This window comes from Eptatretus burgeri, chromosome 14, assembly GCF_056783735.1.
Source record: "Eptatretus burgeri isolate ZD-2024b chromosome 14, Ebu_testis_v1, whole genome shotgun sequence".
NCBI classification, from domain to species: Eukaryota; Metazoa; Chordata; class Myxini; order Myxiniformes; family Myxinidae; genus Eptatretus; species Eptatretus burgeri.
In genome coordinates, this window is record NC_140974.1 from 45,708,224 (window position 1) to 45,731,946 (window position 23,723).

A 23,723-nucleotide genomic window follows, 5' to 3' on the forward strand; every position below is an offset into this window, starting at 1 on the left:
AGGATGGTGGAGCCAACCAATCAAGTTCTGCTTTGAGAGGGGGATAGTGGTGAGCTTTGGTTTGTTGGAGGTGGCACATCGGTTTAGGGTCTTAGCTCTCGCCACCCTATAACCAGCTCTCGATCTTCATGTCCCAGCTCTCGATTTTCCTGCCCAAGCTCACGTTCTTCTGGACCTCGCTCTCATGGACCCCACACTCTCAGCCAAGGAACTTGCACTCCTGACCACGACCACATTTCTTATGGCCAAAACCATGGCTCCCACAGGCTGAACCACAGCTCACATGCTCTGAACCACGGTCAACGCGTGAATAAACCACAGTCCCCGTGCTCCCAACCATGGACCCCACGCTCCTAACCATGGCTCTTGCATTCTGAACCATAGTTCAGGGTGGTGGAGACTACCAAATATGAACAGCACAATGTGATCACATCCCAGTCTTACACATATATTTTACCAATGTTGTACAATCTGCTGTATCCATAAAGTTTTCATTTTTAAAGCATCACAAGTGCTAGCTCTTAAATGAGCCATTTCACTGGCAACACATGCCAGAGCTCAATATCAAATACATCATCAGCAGCAGCTATGTCTCCATCCTAAACACAGTAAACTTATGACAATTACCTTTAAAAGGTTGTAAATGGCAAAATTAACTGCATATTTGGTTCTTGTCTGTGGGTTTTAACCAACGACTTTGCTCATGTCCCATCAACTAATGACAGAATATTTATCGTAGACCGAGGAGGCTGTTCCATTCAAAAAACCCTGACTCAAAATACCTCTTCTGCACCACTGAATTGCAAGTAACGAAACATGATATTTTCATCGTTCAAAATCAAAACACACCGTTAACAGCTAAAAAAAAACAAATCAGTTATTAATTAGAGCAAATATAAATCGCAATGAAGATATATATATATATATGTATGTATATATATATATATATATATATATATATATATATATATATATATATATATATATATATATATATATATATATATATATATATATCAAGAGTCCGAGTTTGGCAAACGACAGATTCATCCACAAATGCCGATGATTAATCAAGGTATTTTTGGTGTATAACAACAAAGGGTGGAAACAGCCGGTAAATATATCACAGTTCGAAAAAAATGCATTTTACTTTGGAATCCTAACAATAATTTATAGATGGCACGAAGAACGCCTGGAGAAATAATCAGATGCCATGACTAAATCCTAGGACTAAGGGACAACCAAAGCTCGGCCTCGCATCCGAAGCTCGATACTTCCAAATGACATCACAATCATGTGAGAGAATCACAATCTTTTGGAGAACTCCCCTTTCCCCCATAACACCTTTTAATTTCTATCAGACTGTGCAAAAAATTCCAGGTTTTTGGTCACAAATCGGGATGCAATCGGAAAACAAAATTAGATTTTTTTTTTTTCAAAAGCCATTTTGTACAAGATAGCCACATGAAAAGTGAAGACCATTTCACATTTTGAAAACCTGGCACTAACTGATTTTATGAGACCAAACAACAACTCGTTTGCAATTCTTTCCATGGAAATGCCATGTGATACGTATCAGACCGTGAAAAGGGCAAAGAGATAGAGTGGCAGCAGCATGTTATCAATTTGTTCTGTGAAGGCCTCCAACAAGCAGACCAGGCCAAGACTGGCAGCAAGGGGAAGGACAACATCCAATTTTGGACCGAGAATGACAAGGGCAAGTGCAAGCTGAGTGAGCAGGGAGAAAGTTGTTCCCTCCAACGTCTTAGACGTGCCAGGCCAGTGTATTCGGCCCAAGGAGCTGCCCGCCAATGCTGCAACCGCATCACCGAGGCCCACGGAAAGGACGCCCGCATAAGGGGCAAGGCTGGCTAGGCTTCCATGAGCTGGTGAAAAGCGATACAACAAAATATTCACGAAAACAGTGTGAATGGTTGGAAGCAGAAGAGGAGAAAACAAGTAATCAAAAAGAGAAATAAAAAAGCAGTGCAATGGAGAGTGGAAGAAAAAGTACAATGAAAACAAGGCAGCCAGCAAACAACAGTTAACAAAAAAAACTGATTTTTTTTTTTAATGTATTTGAAAATGGAAAACAAGAAGAGGTAAAGTGAAAGAGAGAAGCAGAAATAATTAGCATTTTTCATGTTCAAATGAAACAATCACCTGTATCACTTTGCCTTGCTGCCAGCCAGATGGGAGCAGAAAGGCCAAGGAGGAGGTAGATGTGGGTGAGGATGAGCCGACCAGCATCACGCGAATCCACAAAAGGTCGGAGTCCAGCCTCCAGGGATCTTGCTAGTGGCGGAATATTTAACGCACGACAGCACTCCAGCAGAACAAACAGTGCCAAAGCTCCAGCAGATGCCAATCGTAAGAGGCCTGGTTCACAGACGAGGCCCGGTACGTAGGCTGCAACAGCCAGTGCATGGAAGGCTTTACGAATGCGGATGATCTTGATGCGGTGATGCACGCTGCCAGGGTGGCTCATGGCCACCACACGGCCACTCCATGCAATGTCGCCCTTTTTATGCTCTGATGCTGTCATCACGACGACACCGACAGCGATGAGAAAGAGGACGACCCAGTAGAGTACCAAAAATGGCCTAAAGAGAAGTGCACATTTCATTGAGGCCATTATATGTAATTTCGAATAAAGCAGGTAAACAGCGTTTGTTGAAGGATCAGAATGATATTTCTCTGTGGTGGGTAACACCATAGATATTAGATACAGTCCTATATTTATAAAAATTTAAAGAACAAAAGGTGAAGTTGAGGAGCACTATGTTGTTTACCAGCAAGCAAATGAAAAGGGTTTAGTTACAACATCTATATCAATTGGTTGGCATCGTGTGGAAGAGAAGATGTGAAATGCAATTGACAAAGCATGACATAGCAAGTCACTCCATTGGTGGAGGGAAGAAAGGTCAGACAAAAGCAAACACATTGTCAGGCACATCTGGGTGTAACTTTGCAATGACCCCTTTGATAAAACAAGCTCAGACAGTTTAATCAGTTAGAGCGAAAACCAGTTCTCTTAACTTCCCAAATGGTTTAATTTAGAGCCTAATTGCACCACAGAAGCGAACGTGTGACACCACCTTTATGAAAACAAATAATTTATGATAAGCATAGAGGCACAAAAAGCAAATGACGCAGAATAAAAATAAATAATTACCGATGAGCATTAATTCATACAACATGCCTGGTGTTGGCTTAATGGTTATGGTGGTGGGCTTTGGATCCAAGGGTCCTGAGTTCAAATCCCACTCGGCTGTTCAATTAATACCAGGTGAGGTTGACTCTGCCTGTCATCCTTCCGAGGTTGGAAAATGAGTGCCAGCTTGCTGGGATCCTGTGTCGGAGTGGCGACCCGTCCAGGATTGCGGCCAAGAGCCAAGGAGACTGCTAAGGCAGCACCAACGCTCTGCACAGAGTATGGTCCCAATGGATGGATGCATGGATGGATGGATAGGAAGAAATAAAACTATATGGGAGTATAATTCAGGCCTGTTCGGAGGAGGCTGGGAGTGGGAGAACATGGGAATCACGTCCATGAGAGAGATCATTGAGCATTGACTGTGAAAATGGTGGTTGAACTGCAGACTCACGAATGGTGATGGAAACGTCACCAAACCAAAAAACGACTTTCAACCTCATGCAGGACCAAGCGTGTGCCGCTGTGCCTGAGGCCAGATGAACCAACTCCAAAACCTGGACATGACCTCCTCTCAAGCCTCTTGCGTCTCAATTGTACAGCTGCATCTCCCTCCATTCTGAATTCTCTTCTCTCATGAGATTGATTAACCCAACTCACATTTCGAATGTCATTGGTTATTAATCCTATTATGTTCTTTAGTTTCTGTTCATATATCACGATAATAAATTATTCATACAAATCAATGTGGTGTTACTCATTCGCTATTGTGGTGCAATTAGCTTGGTTTAGCTTGGTGAGGAATTATCAAACTTCATTCAGCTCTTACACTTCCCAGATGATCCTGGACAATTGGTTTTAACCCTTTGAACCCGAAGCTCCTGGGACTTTTGGCTCCCCCACCCTGGGCTACCTCAAAAAAAAAAAAAAAAATCTGGCCGCTCGGGTATATGGAGGTTTGAATCGCAGATGGTTGACTGGCCGTTTCGGAATGTGGAAGTTGAAATAGCGGCTGGTAAAATGGCCGCTAGGGTTCAAAGGGTTAAATTATAATCAGACACGATCAGACGTCCTTGATCATTTTATTTCTTGAATACATGGTTAAGGCAAGTGGAAGAGCAAGAACACAGAACGGATCAGGATGCAACATAAAAGGAACAGCAGAAAGAGAAGGGGAAAATGCCACCAGCAAGGCGGGGACGGACAAACACGGGATTGGGTAGTGATGAGGGGTCGGGGAGAACACAAGGGATGGACAAGACGGATGCAGAAGCAAAATTTTGGGTGGGGTGGGGGGTGGTTTAACGAGTGTAGAAAATATTGTGGTTTTGGATTGGGAATGATCTGAGATGGTGGAGAACAGCTGTCTTGAAGACCAGGAGGGAGGAATGAGATTGAAGAGTGTGTGAAAGTTGGTTTCACAGGCAGGACAAAAAAACAGAGGACAAATCAGTGGAGGTGACCAGTGGTTCTGGATTTTGGCAGTTTCACTAGGGGGTGGGGGGGTTGCTGGTGGACCACATGCACCCTGCAGAAACCTAGAGGGGGGAGGGGTACAAAGCATAGAAAGAGCAGAGGGTGCAAGACCAGATAGGAGGTGCAAGACAGACAAACAGACTACTGACCCGTCGGCGATGACAAAGTGATAAGCCCATGGACTCAGCTTCATCGTAGGAGATTCCAATGATCTTGATGGCCTTAGTTTCCACAGCATCAAGCTGAGCAACATATGAGGCAAGGGAGCCAGCCCAAAGGGGAGTGCCATCAATCTGTGGATGAAGGCCTTGTAGGTGAATAGTAGTTCAGGTGTGCCAAGGAAGGACTTTGTACAATGGAAGATGCCAACTTTGAAATGTCGTTTCCCCAAGAAAGATCATGGCGGAGAGTGAGATCCAGGAGTTTGAGAGGGTTGTTGAGAAAATAGATGGGGGTAGGGAGGGGGAGAGAGGAAGAGAGAGAGATAGAGAGAGATAGAGAGAAAGAGAAAGAGAAAGAGAGACAAAGGGAGGGAGAAAGAGAGAGACAAAGAGAGAGACAAAGAGAGAGACAAAGAGAGAGACAAAGAGAGAGACAAAGAGAGAGACAAAGAGAGAGACAAAGAGAGAGACAAAGAGAGAGACAAAGAGAGAGACAAAGAGAGAGACAAAGAGAGAGACAAAGAGAGAGACAAAGAGAGAGACAAAGAGAGAGACAAAGAGAGAGACAAAGAGAGAGACAAAGAGAGAGACAAAGAGAGAGACAAAGAGAGAGACAAAGAGAGAGACAAAGAGAGAGACAAAGAGAGAGACAAAGAGAGAGACAAAGAGAGAGACAAAGAGAGAGACAAAGAGAGAGACAAAGAGAGAGACAAAGAGAGAGACAGAGAGAGAGACAGAGAGAGAGACAGAGAGAGAGACAGAGAGAGAGACAGAGAGAGAGACAGAGAGAGAGACAGAGAGAGAGAGACAGAGAGAGAGACAAAGAGAGAGACAAAGAGAGAGACAGAGAGAGAGACAGAGAGAGAGACAGAGAGAGAGACAGAGAGAGGGACAGAGAGAGAGACAGAGAGAGAGACAGAGAGAGAGACAGAGAGAAAGACAGAGAGAGAGACAGAGAGAGAGACAGAGAGAGACAGAGAGACAGAGAGACAGACAGACAGAGCGACATAGAGACAGAGAGAGAGAGAGAGAGAGAGAGAGAGAGAGAGAGAGAGAGAGAGAGAGAGAGAGAGAGAGAGAGAGAGAGAGAGAGAGACACACAGAAAGAACAAGAGAAAGAGAAAGGAGAGATTGCAATTGCGATTTGTCAGGATTAAAAGACATATTCCAAGTGCTTAACCAGTTTGTGATTTTGTTGAGATCTGAATAGAGGGAAGAGCAATGTTACGGCAGAGGGTGGATTCATCAGCGAAGAGATAAAGAGGATAGTCCAGAGAGTTAGAGATCATTGATGAAGATTAGTAATAGGAAAGTGTCTAGAACACTGCCTTGAGACACTCCAGCCTTGACAGGGAGGGGAGAAGAAAGGATTCCATTGAGTGCCACATGTTGGTCAGTAGAACTGACCTTGGATGCCAAGAGTGGAACTGACGTTGGATGCCAAGAGTGGAACTGACGTTGGATGCCACAGGCAGACAGTTTGGAGAGCAAGGCGGGATGCGAGACCATATCGAAAACTCGAGATATGTCTGGAAAGGCCTGATCTCATATCTGACATTGAGGGCCTCCATTGTTGTGTGATTAGAAGCAGCATGTCCAAGGTGGAGTGACCTGGTCTGAAACCACAGTGGTGATCCGAGATGAGGCTGTTGGAGAAAAGGAATGATTTTATGTCAATTATGATTATGGATTCCATGACATTGCTGATGATTGGAAGTAAGCTGAAAGTCCTGTTGTTTGGGGGATTTGTTTTTGCACCTCTTTATGTAATGCTGTGATATTGACAGATTTCCAATCAGATGGAAGATTAGATGACCTAGGGTGAATGATAGAGTGAAAAGGGCGGAGAGGAAGTGCAAGAGCATCAGAGTAGGTTTTTTTTTTAGGACACGTGAGTTTGCTCCACTTATCACTTCTGTCTCCAAATCTTGTTATTGTTCACCTCAGTTCACTACTGGTTTACATTCTCTCAAATTGGCATGTTGAAACAAGTAAAAAAGACATAAAATGTCATAGTCCCCGTTGTTTTATCAATTTTGCTGCACGGAGATAAAGGGCTAGCCCACATTGATGTACAACTAAAATGGCCACCAGTCCACCAGTTGGCCATCTTTGATCAGATCATAAAATAAAATGAGGTGCATGTGTATGCCATCATGTATTGTGCATGTGCCAAGTTTGAACAAAATCAGACCATGCATGTCTGAAAAATGGTTGGGGACACATTTTAATAAAAAATGGCCACCAGTCCGGCCATCTTGGATTAGATCTCGAAAGAAAAAAAAAAACACGACACGCATAAGTAAGCCTTAATTCTTTATCCGTGTACCAAGTTTGAACAACATCGGTAAATGGATGTCCGAGAAATGGTTGAGGACATGTTCGACACTGGGTTTTTTTTACAACTAAAATGGCTACCAGTTGGCCATGTTTGATGCCATCGTGAACCAAAATCACGCGCATATGTATACCATCACGTGTTGTCTTTGTGCCAAGTACGTCCATAAATGTCCGAGATATGGTTGTGGACGCACGCACACATGCACACAAAAATTGAGACCAAATCCTTAGGCCCCCGTTTAGGACTAAGTCCAACGGGGGCTAATAATGTACATTGCACTCGCCCATTTCTATGACATCCTCTTCTAAGATTGTAAAAGTAGAAAGAAATTACATGTACATCTTTTCACTAACATACTGCTGATTTTGATCGAATTGATATACAATGTAGCTGCTGTCCTACTTTTTTTGTGTTTTACATTAATTTTGCATGAGAACACCTGCCCCTGCCTTTTGATCTCTGGTAACTCACACTTTTTAGCTCTATTTCTTTGACCTTGTATAGCCCAGCACCCAGGCTGAGTTTTCCTTTTCCCTTCTTTAACTCCATTCACCCTGGTTTCCCCCTTTCTCAAATTTACCTCATCTCCGTTTCCACCTAATGATGTGCTGTTATTGCACCTATCTTCTCTTGTGCTATTATAGTCATGATAATTGATAATTAAACTTATTTGCATTGCTCGTCATGTACAGTACTCGTCATTCCTCAGTATGCGCAGGAGACAGGCCGTTCAAGAACACATTCTTCCTTAATTGTTTATACATCACATATATAATGGCGACGGTTTGGTCATTTTGGCTTGCAGTGATCAAGACGGTTTGTGAATTCATCTGTCCCTTGTTGTAATGTCGCTTTTATCTGTATGATAATTAGTACATAATGTCATTATATTAAAATGTACTCTTTTGCATCCATTTCCCTTTTCTCGATGTTCGAATGTTTATGTTCGGTTGAATAAAACCATAACTACCATTACGAACTACATTAAGTATCTTGCTAAAGACAAGGCTGCACACTTCCATTTCGTGATTGAGAACAACTCTGCCAAGATTAAGGCTCTCTCTCTCCCCTGTCATTGATGAATTCCTTAACGGGGATAAAAGCGCTTTTCCATTTTCCTCATCTCTTTTTTACTTGCAAAGCAATTTGCTGCCTCCTTTTACGATAAGCTATCCATCCATAGTGCACTGAACAAACTTTCCCTGGATCCTTCACTTTTATTTTTGCCATAACATATGAGAACTTCCTTTTTGTTTGAATAATTTCTGATCTGTCAGTCAAGATACTGTTAGTCAATTATCAGTTAAAAATAAAAATAAAAAAACTCATTTTTTACAGAACATTTGCCCATTTTAAGGGCAAAGTTTAAATGGCTAAAGCTTAATGAGAGTGATTTAACTTGGAAGAAGTGAAGTTATTATATTTACGTTAAAGGTGTTTGATTATTATTTCGTATTACAGCCTGTGACCGCTGGTTGCATCATTGCTGGGATCGCAGCTGTGCCGCTGATTCAGTGCTCCCTGTTTCCAGTAAGATGGTACTCATTTTGACCACCTCAGAAGGATGACAGGCTGTGTCAACCCACTTAGTGTTACTTTATGACAGGGGCTCAAACTCAGGACCCTGTGATCTCAAGCCAGCTAACTTAACTGATAAGCCAACAGCAGGCTTAAAGTGCTCGATTAAAAACAACAAAATTGTCGCTTTTTAGTGCAATTTGATTTCGTCATTCAAGGACCACTTACCACAAAATGGGTCAATAGGCTATAACCATTTTGTGAATCTATGACATGGTTGATGCCCATTATTTTGTGGATATTAACCATTTCTAACATCCTTTTGTGTGTCGCTCATGACATCCTCAAAACGATCATGACTGCAAATTCACGTGACTTTGCGAGGTACGCCAATCAAGAAGCATCGTAAAAGTCAATTTCTTTCGACACTTCATGGCTCACACAAGATCAAATGACAGAGAATTAAATTAGTAACGTAATGATGAGAGTGGAAGAGAACTGGTGAACATGAGCTGACAAGGGCAGAAAAGGTTGCTGAGTTGAGGAAAACATGATGTACACAAATCTGTAAATATTTATAGACATGTCAATGGTGATTGGTAAAATAAACTGCAGACATGTGCACAGGTAAAAATGCTTAAAAAAAAAACAATACATGAACAATAATAAAAATCATTAACAAAATTTTTTGTCATGGCATCCGTGAAATTTTTCTTTTGAATCTGTATACATATTTACAAGTGTTTGTGTGTAAATTTGTGGGTTTGTACTTTGTGTATGTTATTTTCACGGCCGAAGCGTAGCACCTAAAAGCCCCAAACTTTGGGTGTAGGAACTTAATAATCTGGGCAAGGTTCGAGCTACCCACCACCACCATAAAATCGCACCCCCCCTTCAAGGAAATTATTTGTATGTATGTTTGTGTAGTTCTGAAAATCATGGAAAAAAAAAAAACTAAAATAAAGAAAACGGCTGGGCCAATCTCCACGAGATTTTGCACAAGTGTCGGGAGTACCCAGGTTTAAGTCAAGAGCACCAAAAAAAATCCCTTCCAAAATTACCCAAACCCATTTTTATGATATCGATTGGGTGTAAGAACTTCATAATCTGGGCAAGGTTCTAAGCTACTCGCCACCTTCACAAAATCCCCCCTCAAGGAAATTATTTGTATTGTGTGTATGTTTCTGTAGTTCTGAAAATGATAGAAAAAAAATGGCTCAGCCAATCTCCACTAGATTTAGCACAAGTGCTGGGGCTACACAGGTTCAAGTCAAGAGCACTGAAAAAAAAATCCCCCCCCCCCAAAATTACCTGGACCCAGGGAGTGCTGGTAACCCTCACCATCCCCCCTCGGCAGTAGCCCTTGCTAGTGTAGAATAATTTTAAGAAAAATAACCAGAAATGGGTTCACACGTTTAGCATTCCCATATAAACCTATGGTTCATGATGCGAGTAATGCAAGTTCCAATCTCATTTGAACCCAAGCTACCGTATATGTGTTTGTCCTTTTCTTAACAACAACCTTGTAATTCATGCAGAAATACAATGATGTCTACCAATATCCTTCATTGTATTTACAAGCTTTCACAATGAGCATTGGAGATCAATAAAAGTAAAAGATCAAAAATTAACAAAATGTTAAGTTGCAGAAATCTAGCACGCAAATCTGTAAATGAAAAGGGTCGAGTTACAATGACTCTATTGCGGACAATCTTTATGAGGTTTCACGTGTACAAACCTCGCAGGCGTCCCCGTGAAGAATTCCATAAACCAACGCATGGGGTTAGGTTGTTGGCTTATGTACGAGAGAAGAGGCCAGCAGATCCCAAGGCCATAGACAAGGCAAAGGCCAAAGAAAACCATCGCACGGACTCCTGGTGGTCTGAAGGCTAAATAATTGCTCAAGATGCCGAGCGTGAAACCGATGATTCCTGCTCCACCAGACGCAATGAGGCAGAAGGCAGTAATGGGCTGTGTTGTCTGTCGGTAAGAAAACAGGAAAAAGTAAAATGACAACTTCGAGACTGGACCCTGTCTGCACAGAAGAAAATCTTTACAGCCACAGGACTTAAAATATTGCACCTAAATCAATCATAAAACAACTTGTAGCGGGAAAAGAAAGTTTTTATAATTGACAACCTTTCTTATTGGTGTGTCCTACTGATATAAAACTGCTTACTGGCAGGATTATTCTTTATTAGAAACGAAGATGTTTTTTTTGTCCTGGACTTTTGTTTACAAAAGGCAAAGCAATGTAATGGCATCAATAATGAGAACAGAACTCGGTCGAGCGTATACCTCTACGTCTACGAGGTCGAACAGTTTACATTTTGCATCCCACTGATAAGCCGTATTTGCATCCAGACCTGAACCAAAATCGAAGCGGCTTGTTCTTGTCAACTACCCAACTCATACATCTGGTTTTGTCATAATCAGTCCTTAACTTTTTGAAATATCATGCTATATATCGTGTTTGGCCCCATCTCTTAATGATGAAGAATCACTCAGCAAATGAATAAATTTTAAAAATCTCGTATCCGGATCTTTACCAAAATCAAATCAATTCGTCCTCGTCACACACCGAACCTGTCCACCAAGTTTCGTCTGAATCTGTTCATAATGTTTTGAGATATCCTGCTCACAAACAAACAGACGGGTGAAAAGGTGGGCACGGAGGTAATTATATTTATTGTTTTGGGAACCAAAACACATAATCATGCATTTCCTGCTTGAATGCAGGTGCAGAAAAATCAAGGTGGCAGCGAGTGGGATAATTAAGAGTGAAACAATGCAAAATTAAAAAAATTCTGAGAAAAATAAAAGCAAACAAAGAAAACATCAAAAACGATTGCCTGCACAGCAACGATTGCCCGGTGAGTACCTGTCAATGTGATATTACCTGTCAAGCTGATAGACAAGGTTAATTATAAACAAAAAAAGTCAGATTTCAGCCACACACATTTTAAGATAGTATGATGGGAATATCTAACAGATACCAGAGAGGAGCGAAGAACAATTTAAAAAATTGGTTTGCCCTCTGCCGCCGCCTCATGACCATCGCAACACGCCTCAGTCTTTTCCACATTATAAATATACTTTTAATTATTTGCTGAACATAACACTCCAATTATATTTTTATAACTCAGGTCTTATTTTACCTTATCCATCAGTTGGGTCAACATAGTTACCTTCCTTCCACTAAGGCGTGCTGTTATGAGTCAACTCGGGTTCTTTTACATTATCTACATTCCACTAAGTGATTCCAGAAAGGAAATTAAACATTTAACATCCTCTCCAGAGAACTGCAAGATTCACAAAGTGTAGCTCTATCCATCTGAACCAACCATAATATGCGTGGAGGTAATTGTTAACATTCATCTGTTTTGTTAAGATCTGTTAATGAATCACTCTTCTATGAGCCTCAATGTCATATAAAAAATTTTTAAATGAAGTTGGTTATATAGTCATCTGGAGTTGACTTTTTGCGGGATGAACATGTCAACATAGGCATGCTATGTTATAAGGCCACATGAGACATATATTGATCCATTAACTTGATATTTACCATGTTCAAGGTAAAAAGTAACGTTCATCCCCTGCCCTGCCCTGCGCCCCACCCCTGGTGTAGCGATGGCCAATGCCCACTCTCCAGCAAGGATGACGAGACCCGTGCCTGCTGCCAGCGCCTCGCCTGGCGTCATTCCATGGGGGAGTAGACAGGGTAGCGCAGGTCCCAACGCAAGCCACAGTATCGTGTGTCCCACTGTCTCCCATGGAGTTGCCATTGCTACTGGAGCCAGTATGGCCGCAGACAATGTGATGAACAGCAGCGCCATAAAGAATGCCACTCGGGACTGCAATGCTGCAAAGACAGGAATATTGGCTCAGCAAAGCACCGAGAAAATTTCCCATATTTGCCGAGGTGAACAACAATGAACCAAAACATTGAGTGCCTTCACTCAGAGTTAAATTTATAATATAATTACAACAAACCAACCTCAATCTTATCTATCTATCTATAATTCCAGCAATGTGTGTGTGTGTGCGCGTGTGTGTGTGTGTGTGTGTGTGCGCGTGTGCGTGTGCGCGTGTGCGTGTGTGCGTGTGTGCGCCTGTGTGTGCCTGTGTGTGCCTGTGTGTGTGTCCGTTGTTTCTCGACAACCACTGGTCCGATCGAATTGAAACTTGCCAGCTATAATGCTGGGGACCTGAGGATGTGCCTTTTCAAGATTTGATATTAATCAGACAAGTGATTCCCAAGTTATGGCCATTTATTTACCAACCAATGACAGGACACGTGCTGCGTAGGCGTGGCCGATGCGCCATTTAGTTACCAATCACAGCACACGTTGCTGCGTGGGCGTGGCTGCGTAGGCCGGTGCGCGGCCGGCCGACGATGACGTCACGTTCCGTGCTGGTTACGATGGGGATCGATCGGTGCCTCAGTTACTGTGGGGTAGGAGTGCCAATGGTAAATGGCAGCGAATGTCATGGCAAGCAAAGACAGGGAGGTAAACTTGATTTTAATTTGGATTTTAATTAACTCTGTGTGTATAAGTATCACAGCAGTTGTTACTTCAATGCAAGCGATAATTCGTGGAATGATGTGAACATTCCGTACGGGCACACACTACTTTTGGATAGTGATGACTTACTGTATTCTAATAATTTCTCGATTTCTTATCCGCATTTATAGATAAACACAATGCCCCAATCCAGTCGTCGTTTATGAGAGCGAAGGAATGGCCTGTGTAGTTGTTTGAAAGTTTTTTTTTTTTGCATGTACGGCCATGCACATATGGGCATGCGAGAGCAAAGGAACGGCCTGTGTGGTTGTTGTTTCTGGCACGCGGTTTGAAATTTTTTTTTTGTATGTACGGCCACGCACGTATGGGCATGTATGTACGGCCATGCACGTACGGCCACGCGAGAGCGAAGGAACAGCCTGTGTGGTTGTTTCTGGCAAGCGGTTTTAAAGTATATATATATATATATATATATATATATATATATATATATATATATATATATATATATATATATATATATATATGTTGTTGTTCGTCTTTCGGCTGCTCCCGTTAGGGGTCGCCACAGCGGATCATCCGTTATTATCCGGATACTGATTTGGCACAAGTTTTACACCGGATGCCCTTCCTGACGCAACCCTGGTCGCCTCTTACGACACAAGGATAAGGATTGGGTTTTGCCATGATTCCAGAATGCTCTCCACCCTCTCATAGCTTGGCCCAGCACAGAGCTCCCGTCCTCAAGCGATCCACCAACCCAAGCCTCCGAGTAGCCGGATTACAGGCGCACGCCACTACGCCCGGTAAAGTATATATATATATATATATATATATATATATATATATATATATATATATATATATTTTTTTTTTTTTTTTTTTTGCACATACAGCCATGCACGTACGGGCACGTGAAAGCGAAGGAACGGCTTGTGTGGTTGTTGTTTCTGGCACGGGGTTTGCACGTATGGCCACGCATCTATGGGCATGCACTGGTCTTAATACAAAGACCGATCAAAACTTTCACATGAAAGGGACAATTGAGTCTAGAAAGCTCATGAGGAGTGAAAGTTCAACTTCAAAAACTTTTCAAGAAATTAAAAAACAAAAAAAAAAACTTCAAAAGTCAAAATGGCCGATACATTTATGATAACACATCTTTATTGGTGATATTAAAATGCTCATGTGGTTTAACATTCTTGAGAAACAGAGCAAATTAAAAAAAAAAATACACTGACCACCAAGTGCAGAGACCCAGACAGCAACAAGAGCAGCGATGCCGTCGATGGGTGACAGAGACGCTGACAAGATGACTACAGGCCCGAGGAAGCCACCGGCCACCAATCCACAGCTTGCACCACTACGCCAGCGCAGACCGAGATGGCCATGTGCGTCCCATGCGGCCTGGCCCAGAAAGACACTCGGCAGGGACACGAGCATCGAGAGGGTCAAAGGGCTGTTCCTGGTGACATGTAACCAGACCAAAATGGCTGCCAGCACGGCACACTCCAGGACTGCATGGGGTTTCACGGGAACCATCGTTCTCGGTACAATGAGACCTCCTCAAATCTGCTGCACACAATCAGTATTTGTCAATGTCAAGATTTTAACGACTCAGTAAATTCTTTACCCAGTAAAGAAAAGTGGGGGAGGAAGTGATGTAGGGGCAAATATGAAAGCAGTCAGGAAGAAAATCTACAACGTAGACTTTTTATGACAGTCATGTGATAATGTGCCCAACTTTGAGCCATTCATTCTGGGCTACATCCCTGGTATGGTAACATCCAACTGAAACTGGTGGCCTGGTGCAATTGTTGTGGGCCGGGGTTCGGTGGTGATCAACGACCACGAGGTGGAGCAGTGGAGTCGTCTCCCACTGAACACCCGGAATTTAGGTCGTAACCCTTAGATAACTCCAAAGGTCACAGATCCCTTAGCGCAGTGCTTCTCAACCTTTTTCAACTCGAGGTCCACTCTGGCTCTGAGGAAATTTTCGAGGCCCATCATACAGAATCGGAATGAGAAAAATGCCAATAAAACTTAATGCCAAAACAAATCATTATGCTTACCTTTAATGAGACACTTGAGCTTCTTCTTGGAAATATGATGGTCAAGTCGTGGTTTGATGGGGGACAGGCTTACACGCAAAGTGGCATTCAGAGTGTCTGTTTTTCGATTATTTCGTGTTTTTATTTTGTCACAGTTACAGTCGAGAAGCCCGATTCACAGAGACAGGTTGTGGCGAATGGTAAAAGAAATCTGATGGCACGCTTTGACAAAGAAGTGTATTCACTGCTTGCCAATATCCAGAATGAAGGAAGGTCGACTTGTGCATGCTGAAGCTTCAGACTACTGTCTGCAGAAAGTTCCATCAGTTCATTTTCAAGTACAACGGACAAGGCCACATCTTCTGAAGCAGGATCCACTGAGAAAGGGTTCAAAATCCAAAGGTTTCCTTGCCTTGGGTCCTCTGGAAAGTAGTCTGCAAACTTTTTTGTGATAATTCGGTCAAATGCTGGATTATGAGCCCCGATGTGTCTGTATGAGGAGTGGATTCCAAAGTTTCACTCAGAAGTGGAAACATCTCAAGTCGTCCATCATTCACTTTTCTGTTCCAAAGAACAAGCTTTTTCTTGAAGCCTTCAATTTCGTCAGCAACCAAGAACACTGAACTGTTCCTACCTTGCATTGATATGTTGAGCTGATTTATAACTGGTCAAACACATCTGACAGGTAAGCCAATTTGGCACAAAAGTTATCATTACTGTAATGATCAACAAGTGGTGAGTGTTTCTCTTCAAGGAACATGTGGACTTCATGTCTCAGTTCCAAGAGGCGATTAAGCATACGTCCTCTTGAAAGCCACCTCACCTCACTGTGGTACAGAAGCTGCAAGTGATCAGAATCAAGTCTTTCACACAGTGCAGAAAAACACCTTGAGTTGAGTGCACTCTTCTTGATGAAGTTCACAGTTTTAACAGCAACATTAATGACTTCATTCAGTTCTGGTGACATCTGCTTTGTTGCCAGATTTTCTCTATGTAAGAAGCAGTGGGTCTTCTTGGCATCTGGCACCCTCTGTTGGATCTATTTTACAACACCACGATGGACTCTTGTAATTGATGCAGCACCATCTGTGCACACACCTACGCAGTTCTTCCAATCAGTACTCTTGTCAGTGAAGTATTTGTCAAGGCAGAGCATCACATCATCTGCAGCTGTTTTTGTGGGAAGGTCTTTGCAAAACAGTAGATCCTCATGAACATCAGTGTCCCCGCAGTCCCTCACGAAAATTAGTAATAAAGCATTATTGCCAATGTCAGTAGATTCATCCAACTGAATGGAAAAATACCTTTATTTTTTCCACCAGTTGGCATTCAATGTCATCACTCATTTCAACAATTCTTCTCATCACAGTATCATTAGAGAGTGATACGGACTGACGTTTGGTTGCAGCTGCCTCTCCAGGAATTTCTCGACACATCGACAGCGCTGGGTAAAATAAGCTCTTCCGCGATTGTGAAAGCTTTCTTGCTACGAGCAACATGAGCAGCAACCACGTAGCTGGCTTTCAATGCTGATTTTGACTGAGTTGTAAATGTTGTAATCACTTTCTGCTGTGCCTGAAGTCCAGCCATTTTCCTCTCAAGATATTCCTTTGGCTTACCTGCACTATTCGGGTGTCTTGTGTTTTAGTGTCTCTGAAGCTTTGACGGTTTAAGCGCCTCGTTTGACAGGATTTCAGCACATTCAATACACTGTGCTTTTGGCTCAACATCACTGCCTGCCATCGTGAATCCATATTTAATGTAATCGGGGTCATATTTCCTCACCACAACCTTTTGAGATTTCACCGTAGCAGATTTGTCTTCTCCATCACACTTTCGTTTCAAAAATCGATCCATTTTCGGTTCAAGAAATTATCCGCGTTAGTTGAAAAGTTTACAAAAAATTCAAGTTCGTCAACGCATGAACTAAGTACAAGTCACGTACATGCATACACACACACACACACACACACACACACACACACACACACACACACACACACACACACACACACACACACACACACACACCGTATATATGCGCACGTGCACAATACACACGGATATAGTACGTTCACATCACAGCTACATGTAGATCGAACGCGCGTAAACGACCACTTAACTGCATAAACATGACGTACATAGCACAAAATGACTCAATATATCTATCTCGCGCGCGCGCTCGCGACACGGTTTCGGAAAGACGGAAGTACAAACAGACCGAGCTGAATTCCAGCTGTGTCGTGTAAGTCTTACACTGTAAGATCAGACCCTTTTTTTTTAAATATACTTCTTCTTTTCTGCCGACCTCACGGCCCACCTGTGAGGGCTCCGCGGCCCACCGGTTGAGAAGCACGGCCTGAGAGGACAACCATAGACCGCTCGTCGACAACCATAGACCGCACCGCAATCCCCACAGATTCCCGTCTGCTGAACACTCGTTGACAACCACAGACCGCACCGCAATCGCCACGATCACCATCTGCTGAACGCTCGTCGACAACCACAGACCGCGCCACAATCGCCACGATCACCGTCTGCTGAATGCTCGTCAACAACCACAGACCGCACCGCAATCGCCACGATCACCGTCTGCTGAATGCTCATCGACAACCACAGACCGCGCCACAATCGCCACGATCACCGTCTGCTGAACGTTCGTCGCCAACCACAGACTGCACCGCAATCGCCACGATCACAGTCTGCTGAACGCTGGTCCAGACAACCACACTCCTCCTCTTGAGGAGGGAGGGGATTCTTCTCCCCGCCACTCGCCTCCTGATTGGCTGGTAGGTTGTCAGGCGACTCGTGGCGGCCTCCCGATTGGCTGGGGCACGCGTGTGGCGCTCGCCTTCCGCTCATTGGCTGGAGGAAACGCTCTCTGCTCCTCCTCGGAACTTCGACCCGAGGCGACGAAGGCTCCGCCCACGTCCTCAGCCAAAAACACATGGGCAATGGCGACCGGTGGAACGAGGTGACGGTCCGTTGTTGTAGCGGATGTAGTAGTAGTTGTTGTTGTTAAAATATCTAATAAACCTGACTATACAATAATTCGTAGCACACATGTAATTCTCATTAGACAAAGGGGGGATTCGAACTGTAAACACATACTTATCTAAATAACTAAGCTCAGCGACTCTGACTGTCTGTCTGCAGATGTCTTCCAAATCCGTAACACAATGACAGTACATCAACTTGCATCTCGGTTACATGTAATCCTCGGATGGAGTTCTAAGTCTGGTTGTCCTGTTTGCATCTACAGTAGGTTGTGGAGAACAAATATCCCATGGTATCTACTATCGATAGCAAAAGGTTGCACGATTGCATGTAAGAACCTTGGCCAAACTCCCTTACCTGTAGTTTCAATGAGAAAGGCAAATTGATTTTGGTGAAGATCCAGATCTCTTTTTTAAGTGATTCCTCATAATAAAAAATAAAGACCAATTACTGCAATGTAGCCCCAAGAAGTAGCCCCCCCCAATGTAGCCCCAGGCTACCAAGAAGGAAGCCAGACAAAATGGCACGCACACACACGCACGCGCACACACACACGCATTTCCCAACTCCCCAGATCATCAGCTGGGCACCGTTTTTCATCGAGGTTTCGATCCTTTCAGCCCAGAACGTCTCCAAACGGCAGATCCACAACCCCGGTCTCAGATCCACATGACTAGATAACACAACATCAATGGATCCACAACCTCAAAGTTGTGTCCAGACAGTCAATCAACACAGCAATTCAATATCCTTATTCAAACTTATTTAATTATAACTTTCATTTAAAGTATTACTACATATGACTAACTTTAATCAGACACCACTTTCTATGATAATATTGTAATGTACTCGATAGACAGGGATGAAGGCTCTGAAGTGGGAACAACAGGTTTAATTTGGACACGGGCACAACACAGCACAGCACAGCATCGGAACATGGGCGGGTCACATGACTCTGCTTTACCATGCCCCGGTGTACCCATGTATACATGCATTATCGTAAACTACTGATGCATCTCAAATATATTAAGCGATAAACACTTTACCTTGTGGACATGACCATGACACAGCACCTCCATCTAACCATAGACTCAAACTGTCATTCAAATATTCAAACTGTCATCAACAACCAATTTTAACATACTGCACTGTATATCCTAGCAAGCACCAACAAATTATTTTAATGCTTATATTTTATACTATATTTCATAAATAATATTTATTTTCTTTTTCTCTAAATACCTCCATAATTTAACACACATATATATATATATATATATATATATATATATATATATATATATATATATATATATATATATATATATATATATATGTTTAATCAATAATATTAATTAAATAATTTACCTCACTAAAATAATTAATTCATTATTATTATGTCAAATGCAATGCAATAGGAACTTGTTTACATGAAAACCAACCAAACTTAAGTAAAACCAACCAAACTTAAATAAAAGGTGATGGAGTCGAAAGATATTCTCACAAGACCCGATCAAACAATCAGCCAAATATCCTCTGTTTAACATGATGGAAAAAAAATCTTCTCAGCACGTTCCACGAAATCATCCTTCACTGAACAAATTATTACAAATTTAAGTAGCTTCGATGAAAAGACATTGTAACCCATTTTAATTGGTACATTGCTACATGGAAAGGTGTGAAAGATTACCAGGAAACTGAAATCATAAACTTTATGATATACACATTTGCACTAAAACCATTCTGTCCAACTCTAACCAACACATCCAGATCCAGCAACTGCACAATCATTACCACTCCTGTTTGCAATCAGGCTATCTAGATAAATCTTGTGAAGCTGCTTATCAAAACAATTATACTTAACCACACAAGTATCATCTATATAACATGTACGACATAATTTTTTCGCTAATCCTAATTTGTTTCTCCTTCATCAGTTTCTGCAGAAATGAAACTTCACATAAAATAAGAAAAATGTCTGCTAGTAGGGGACTGTAATTCTCACCCATGGGAATACCCTAAACCTGTTGAAACATTATCCCACAAAAAAACACAAAAGTATTAAATAAAATGAAATTAACAGCATCCTTAAACTTCTGCTTATCAAAGCAATGAAAACTTGAGTGTTTCTTTTTGGAAAAGAATGCTCTATCAAACCTCACACATAAAAACTTATTTAAAAAGTTCAAAACCTTGTCAATTACTTTGAAGAGTGAAACCCTCATGAGTACTAAATCAAAGTTTGTACATAGTTAAAAAATCAAAAATTTCAACTGATTAGATATTGAGGTATCTCATTCTATCTAAGAATTCTAAAGAAGAATTAATGCTCCAGAAAGTGTTAATACCAAAATTCTTCTCAATTGCTGAACAATATTTCCTGAATTGTTCTCCAGCAACTTGTAAGCATGAGTAAACTACAACCGATAACTGCTTGGTGGAACACTGCCTGGTACCCGCTAGAAACCTATACTTGTGCAGGTTCTTATGAAGCTTACGAATCCAGAAAAGCCGAGGAAGACAAAGATTTACCTCTTTACATTTAATACCGAAATTATTCACTAAAACTTCCTGATGCTCAGAGATAATATCTTGGACTGACTTATGACAAGGAACGTATGTGCCATTTCCTACACAAGTGAAAGTAACCGTATCAATTAATAAAACCTCCACATAAAACTCTTTACAAACTAAAACAAACTTATTAGCAGCCTTATCCGCTGGAGCTATTACGTAGCCATCATGGAGATCCCGGATGTCTTTACGAACACTCGGCTTGTTCAACACTGGTTTAGACCGTCCAAGTGAAAGCAAGCCCCGACTACTAAAAAAAGTCAATCCCATTATCCAGGTCTTCCACAACTCTATTAAACCATGCATTAAAACTGTTTACAGATAACTTAAACTTGGTGCACATTTTGTTAACAAAATTAGAGACAGAATCCACAATTGAAGACCAAATGCAGCTCCAAGGTTGAGTTACTGGTTCCCTATATTTTGAGAGATGGGGTAAAAAAGCAAAATAACATGATATCTCAAAAGGTTATCAATGAATTATGACAAAACTTGGTGGATGAGTTGGTTAGGTGACAATAACAATCCAATTAGATTTTGGTTAAGTTACGGATGCAGGTCCAGACTATCAGTGGGATACAAAACAAACTGTTCAGCCTGATGGAGGTGTACGTTCTACCGAGTGCCATTCTAGTTATAAATGTGATGAATTATTTTTCGCACGCTGAACAAATTACAAATTCCTGCCCAAATCTCGTTCAGATGAATGGCAGAGCAGGCAGGCGAGCTGATTTGTCAGAGACTTGGGACAAAAACGTTTTCTCAGCTGACCCCACAATGTGGGTATAATTGGAGGATTCAAATAAGTAGTCTATATACAGGTGGCTCCTGAAATAAAGGTTGGCAATCATAGTGCATGCTTGATGGGCCTAATAGCCTCATCTTGCATTGAAGTACTTTACAAGGGAACTTTTATTATTTTTTATTATTTTATTATTTATATACAGCCCAAAGGCTGAGAGGTGGCATCATTGTCTGAGGGTGCGGTTGTGCCGCTGATGCCCTCTGCTGGTTAGGGCAGAAATTTGTAATTTGTTGATGGTGCCGGCGATAGCTCGACTCCTCTTCGTGAAGGACACCATGGGATCTTTACATCCACCAACTAATGCAAGTAGAGGGGACACCCATTTAACGTCCATCCGAGGGACGGCACACACATTGATGAATCGCTCTGCATGAGAAACAATGGGATGACAGTTTATAGCTGGATCAGGATTCAAACCCACGCAAGATGGCTTAAAGGCGAGTATGCGTACCTATTGAGTCTAGACTCTAGACCATCCTGTCAGGCCATTATTATAATTATAATTACTAGTGTGTGGCCGTACGTGCAAAAAAAAAAAAAAATCTTTCAAACAACCACACAGGCCGTTCCTTCGCTCTCTTAAATGATGACTGGATTGGGGCATTGTGTTTATCTATGAATGCGCATAAAAAAAAAATCGAGAAATTATTGGAATACAGCAAGTCATCACTATGCGGAAGTCTGTATGTTGTAACCCGTAATGAGGAACGCGCTCAAACTTGGCCACAACTTGGGAACCACTTGTCCGATCAATTTCAAACCTTTTGAAAGGCAAACAAACAGAGATTGTTGGAACTGTGGGTGAAAAACGCCAAGCAACGTGTCCTGTCATTGGTAACTAAATGGCGCCCTTTCCCCATCGGCCACATCAACGCAGCAACGTGTCCTGTAATTGGTTTGGTAACCAAATGGCGCCCTTTCCAGCTTTCCCCATCGGCCACGCCTATGCAGCAACGTGTCCTGTCATTGGTTTGGTAAATAAATGGCCATAACTTGGGAACCACTTGTCCGATTAATATCAAACTTTGAAAATGCACATACTCAGGTTCCCAGCAATATACCTGGCAAGTTTCAATTAGATCGGACCAGAGGTTGTCGAGAAACAGCGGTCACACACACACACACACACACACACACACACACACACACACACACACACACACACACACACACACACACACACACATTGCTGGAATTATAGATAGATAATATTTACTGTATTAAAGAAAACTAGGATTGTGGAGCACACGTCACCTCGTATGGATTAGTTAGACTTGCAAACTAGAAAATGTCATCTTAGACAACAAAGACCAACTCTGTCAACTCACGCTCTGTAATCATGTCCATTGTCTGCAGAGCGGCGTTGTCTCTGTGCAGAGTTATGCTGGGTGGTTTGCCATTGCCTTCCACGCAGTCAGTCAAGTACAGGGATTTGTAATTCGTTCAGAATGCCGGCGATAGCTCACCTACTCTTCATTAAAAACACACCGAGAGATCTTTTAACGTCCACCAACAATTAATGCTGAAGGGACGGGACGAACACCCAAAACATCCATCCCAGGGATTGGCTCACGACCGTCACAACTTATGCATAAAGATCAATCGACTGGTGGACCGTTAAATGGGTAAACAACAATCACCACCACGGATTTATACAAACCCTCCAAACGACCGAACGGCGGACCCGATATCCAGGTCGTGACGCCGTCCCCGTGCACAGAACGTTCATCGTGTGAAAAAACAACAGGTGTGATCGCGACGGGAAAAAAAAAGGTAAATCCCTTGAACACGAAGGTACGAGTACGTACGGTGGACGTCGTTCGCATTGAACACCCGTACGGAGGAACGCGCTTACGGTCAACTAAAACGGAGAACGGAGATTGTGGACTCCCTAACGCATAAACACGTGTTCGTCATCAGGTGCGCGAACGGACGATGAAGAAACTTATACAACATGGAAACCTCGGGTTGGAACGTTTACAAAAAAAATTTAAATCTCACACATCACTCGTGGGAAGCAACAAGACTCCGATCCGTGCGGTACGTTTTACACAGTATAGCTACCCTCGGGGCGATTCGTCAAGTCGATGCGTGTCTGCTTCGTGAAGTAAAAAAGCCCT

General features: G+C 42.3%; 2 protein-coding genes across 10 annotated transcripts in view; one reads left to right on the top strand and one right to left on the bottom strand.

Moving 5' to 3' along the window:
* Positions 1-23,723, top strand: part of ASCC2 (activating signal cointegrator 1 complex subunit 2) — an 84,362-nt gene that overhangs the window by 13,915 nt on the left and 46,724 nt on the right. The window lies entirely within an intron of this gene.
* Positions 428-23,679, bottom strand: DOLK (dolichol kinase). Of its 9 annotated transcripts, none has more exons than XM_085854619.1 (6): positions 23,605-23,679; positions 14,418-14,751; positions 12,268-12,512; positions 10,389-10,630; positions 2,164-2,603; positions 428-1,886 (listed from the first exon to the last, which is right to left on the bottom strand). In XM_085854619.1, the coding sequence occupies exons 2-6, from the start codon at positions 14,716-14,718 to the stop codon at positions 1,576-1,578; spliced, it is 1,539 nt and encodes a 512-aa protein (XP_085710745.1). In that variant the 5' UTR covers positions 14,719-14,751; positions 23,605-23,679; the 3' UTR covers positions 428-1,575. The 9 variants fall into 9 exon arrangements, with proteins under 9 accessions (XP_085710745.1, XP_085710747.1, XP_085710746.1 ...); XM_085854621.1 differs by having other exon boundaries at positions 14,418-14,748; positions 23,605-23,668; XM_085854620.1 differs by lacking the exon at positions 23,605-23,679 and adding an exon at positions 23,412-23,598 and having other exon boundaries at positions 14,418-14,748.

What these genes read in the sequence shown, in the direction of transcription:
- DOLK (XM_085854619.1), bottom strand. Translation starts at nt 14,718, where the DNA reads ATGGTTCCCGTGAAACCCCATGCAGTCCTGGAGTGTGCCGTGCTGGCA. An exon ending in CTGGGTCTCTGCACTTGGTG is followed by an intron (nt 12,513 to 14,417) that starts GTCAGTGTATTT and finishes CTGTCTTTGCAG; the next exon opens with CATTGCAGTCCCGAGTGGCA. An exon ending in AGCAAGGCAAAGTGATACAG is followed by an intron (nt 1,887 to 2,163) that starts GTGATTGTTTCA and finishes GCTTTTCACCAG; the next exon opens with CTCATGGAAGCCTAGCCAGC.